This window comes from Neofelis nebulosa, chromosome 5 (assembly GCF_028018385.1).
Source record: "Neofelis nebulosa isolate mNeoNeb1 chromosome 5, mNeoNeb1.pri, whole genome shotgun sequence".
NCBI lineage: Eukaryota > Metazoa > Chordata > Mammalia > Carnivora > Felidae > Neofelis > Neofelis nebulosa.
The window spans coordinates 113074034-113077999 of NC_080786.1; the positions used below are offsets into that span (position 1 = coordinate 113074034).

A 3966-nucleotide genomic window follows, 5' to 3' on the forward strand; every position below is an offset into this window, starting at 1 on the left:
GTGGGTTCTGCAAAAACTGTTGTCCCCAGTCCATCATTTTATCCATGTTCCAGAGGGTCATTTTATGGTTAAATTTTAAAATCATTTTCTATAGGCAGTCATGGACAGGCTGCCTATTTGGGCTGGACCAAAGGTGGGTGTTGGGATCAAATTTACAATTTGATTCTATCTACTTCTTTATTTCATTAAGAGTGACATTATGTTGAATATCCTAAATTGTTTCAGGTCACTCAAAATGAGTTTGTTTAAGGTCTCTAAAGGAATTAAGGTTGACATTAATTTTAATGTGAAATGATTTTGTAAAGTTGCAATTTTTTGCTATGCTATCTGCCATTTAATTGCCTTTAATTTCCTCCACGTTTGCTGCATAATGAACAGGAATTTTAATTATAGATAGTTGTTTGGGTAACTGAGTTGATCGAGTAATTTCAGGGCATAAGAATTATTTTTAATTTGTTGCCCAGTAGAAGTTAGAAATCCTCTGTTTCCAGACCATTCTGAAATACTTTGTAGCTCCTAAAGCATATCACCCTTTCCTGTATGTGTTGGCTATTTTATCCTTTGCCCATGTTAAAGCAAAAAGTTCAGGGGCACCTGGGTGGGTCAGTAGGTTGGGCATCTGACTTCAGCTCAGGTCATGATCTTATGGCTTGTGAGTTCGAGCCCCTCATCAGGCTCTGTGCTGACAGTTTGGAGCCTGGAGCCTGCTTTGGATTCTGTGAGCATGAGGATTAGGCACAACTGGGTGACAAGGTATAACTATAATTTATTGCTCTTAGGTCCTGCACAAATCTCTGCCCTTTTCCGTGAGGTTTTTGTATAGGAAGAATTGGGATATTATAAGGGCTAGTGCATGGAATAATTAAACTCTTATTTAATATTCCTTGATTGTGGGTTTAATGTCTTTAATATCTTCAGTATTCCATGGGTATTGCTTAATATTGGGAAGTGGCTTAGAAGAGTCCATCTGAATTGTTATAGAAGGAGCAGAGTGTATGTGTCCAATGTCAGCAGAACATTTAAACTAAAGGATGTCAGGGACAGTGTCAAGAAGTAGATGCTGTGTAATTTGAATTATGGGAAAGACAGGTATTGGTATTGACCCATTTATTGTAAATTCTTTTATGTTTTGTTGATCTGTTGTTTCTAGAGATATTTATCCCTTTTAAGAGAAAGAATTATGGTCCTGAAAGATCTTGAGAGAATCATGTCCTAGTGAATGAACAGGAATTGTGGGGATGAGTAGAAACTCGTGTGTGACCAGCAGTGGTCCCTGTTAAAAGGAGATAAACAAGGAGTTAAAAAGTCATAGGGTTATTGGAAACTCCCACCATTTGAAGTGTTTCTGTACTCTGAGGAAGGGGAAAAGAGAGGCTGGTGGGGTTAAGAACTGATACTGTTGCTCCTGTGTTTGTAAGAACTAATGGTACTTCATTCCCCCAAAATGGTAAGATCTGTTTCTCCTAAGGTGTTGATTAATAGTAGCTGGGAGATCCCTGTTATCTTTGAAGCCTCCCTATTCTGTCATGTGAGCAAAAGGTGGAATTTTTTCAAGTGGTTTGGTTTGTATATGTCTTTTGAGTTTTAGACAATCTTTTGTTCAATGCCTAGACTTTTTCTGATAATGATATGATAAACTCCTTCAATAATGTTTGGACCTTGATTTTTTTGTTGCTTTCTAGGAGTGGTAGTTAATTGGTGTAATTGAAAATCCATGATCTGTACACCCTGGACCTATAAATCCATGGCTTCCAAGGTTTTCTTTTTTTTCCTGTCTGCTGTAGAATGTGGGATAACTGAATGCAGATAAGGAATTATTATCTTTTTTTTTTTTTTTTTAGCTAGCAGTGAGTACACTTTTTTTATTTCCATGACATTTGCTGGCAGAAAGGGGTTGGCTTAAGGCGGATCGGACTAACCTTCAACTTGTCATAGCGTTCACTCAAAGCTGCCACCTGATGATCTCGGTGCCGCCCAACCAGTTTACACAAGGCACAGATTAACTGGTCATCGGTCACACAGTACATATTCACCTTCTCATCCTCGTGCTCCAGGCACATCAGCCCCCGGATGTGCGAGTCCGGAATTGGCTCAATCAGACGATGCCCTGTAAAGGGCTTCTTGTTTGGGTGAGTGGCTTTCAGGCACTCATCGCAGTAGGACACTTCGCAAGTGGCACAGGTCTTCACAGCGTCCTGGGCAGGATCCTGGTCACAGAACTGGCAGAGGACTTTCTCGGCGGAGGTCATGGTGTTGGCGTCGAACGCCCGCTCCCGGCGGGTCTCGCTGGGGGAATTGGGCCCGCTCACGGACGCTTTCTGGAACCTGTCGATGATGTTCTGCAGGGTGACGTTGCGCTTGAGTCCGTCTAGACCGCGCTGGCTGAGCGTGATGACATGTCGGCAGGTGGGGCACTGGAAGGCGGTGATGGACTCCACGGACTCGTTGGTGGCACAGTGCGACACCAGGATGCGGTGGGCACAGTTGAAGCAGAGGCTGTGTGCGCAGGGCAGCAGGAGAGGGTCCTCAAAGAGCTCCAGACAAATAGGGCAGGTCAGCTCCGACTCCAGTGTTTCCATCTTCAGGCAAAGCTCTCCTGGGTCATCCCATGTCTAGGAGTTGAGTCTTAGAGATTTTACCCAAAAGGGAAGAAAGGCCTTAGGAACAGAGACGTCAAAAGTGTCCCCAACAAAAGTGACTTTATGGCAAAAGGAGATTAATAGATTGGTGGAATCATTGGTGAAACTTCAGGCCAGCTGGTTTGCCTGGAAAGATGCAGGGTGGGAGAAAGTGGGGAGGAGCCTGCCTCAAGTTAGAACAAGCCTCAAATGTTATCCTCAAAAACCATGCTTCAAAGGGACCCAAATTTAATCGCTTATGAATGCGGAACAACTTATTCCCCATAGCACTAAAAAAAAAGAGAGTTCATGCTATTGCTGGGAGTTAGTGGGGCCTAACAGTGGGATATGATCAAAGAAAGAGATGAAAAGAGATGAAAAGACCTCTACTAAAATCATGGTCATCCCAAGTGACTGTGAGCATGTTGCATCCTCTGGAGAGCAACAACAAAGGCTTTACACTGCAGAGGAAATGGACTTCGTATGCATGCACGTGTGCACACACACACACACACCAACCAAGTCACTAAACAAATAAACAAGGATATAACAAAACCTAAGGATGAATGAACATCCAGAGTTCTAAACTATATTATCTTAAATGCCCAGTTCCCAACCAAAAAAGTCATGAGACAGGCAAAATGTGTGACCCATACACCAGAAATTAGCAGGCAACACAAACTGCCCATGAAAGCAATCATATATTGGATTTTTTTTAATGTTTATTTATTTTTGACAGAGAGAGAGAGAGAGAGAGAGAGCGAGCATGAGCGGGGGAGGGGCAGAGAGAGAGGGAGACACAGAATCTGAAGCAGGCTCCAGGCTCTGAGCTGTTAGCACAGAGCCCAACGCGGGTCTCGAACTCATGGACCATGAGATCATGACCTAAGCCAAAGTTGGACGCTTAACCGACAGAGCCACCGAGGCGCCCCCATATATTGGATTTAATAGAAAAAAAACCCCTAAAAATAATCATGATAAATATTTTCACAGAACTAAAGGAAGTAAATATTTACTTTAAGTAAAGGAAAGCATGAATGCCATGTTATGTGAAATAGAGACTGTCAATAAAGAGACACAAAGTGTAAAAAACAATTAAATGGAAATTCTGTAATTGAAAAGTACAACTGAAATAAAAAATTCACTTTGGAAGCTCAACTGTAGATTTAAACTGATGGAAGAATCAGTAGTTTTGAAGTTATATCAACAGAGAGTATGCAATCCAAAGGATGCAGAAAAAAAAGAATGAGGAGATATGCAGAGCCTGAGAGAAATAAAGACAACACTAAATGTCAGCATATGCATGCGGGAGTACCAGGAAAACACATTTCTGATGAAAGACTTGTAT

The 3966-nt window shown here is 42.0% G+C and overlaps 1 protein-coding gene across 1 annotated transcript; it reads right to left on the bottom strand.

Moving 5' to 3' along the window:
- Positions 1 to 1862: 1862 nt before the first annotated feature.
- On the bottom strand, positions 1863 to 2597 carry LOC131513175 (E3 ubiquitin-protein ligase Midline-1-like). The gene has a single exon (XM_058732536.1). The coding sequence runs from the start codon at positions 2577 to 2579 to the stop codon at positions 1863 to 1865; it is 717 nt and encodes a 238-aa protein (XP_058588519.1). The 5' UTR covers positions 2580 to 2597.
- Positions 2598 to 3966: the final 1369 nt, after the last annotated feature.

What these genes read in the sequence shown, in the direction of transcription:
- LOC131513175 (XM_058732536.1), bottom strand. Translation starts at nt 2,579, where the DNA reads ATGGAAACACTGGAGTCGGAGCTGACCTGCCCTATTTGTCTGGAGCTC.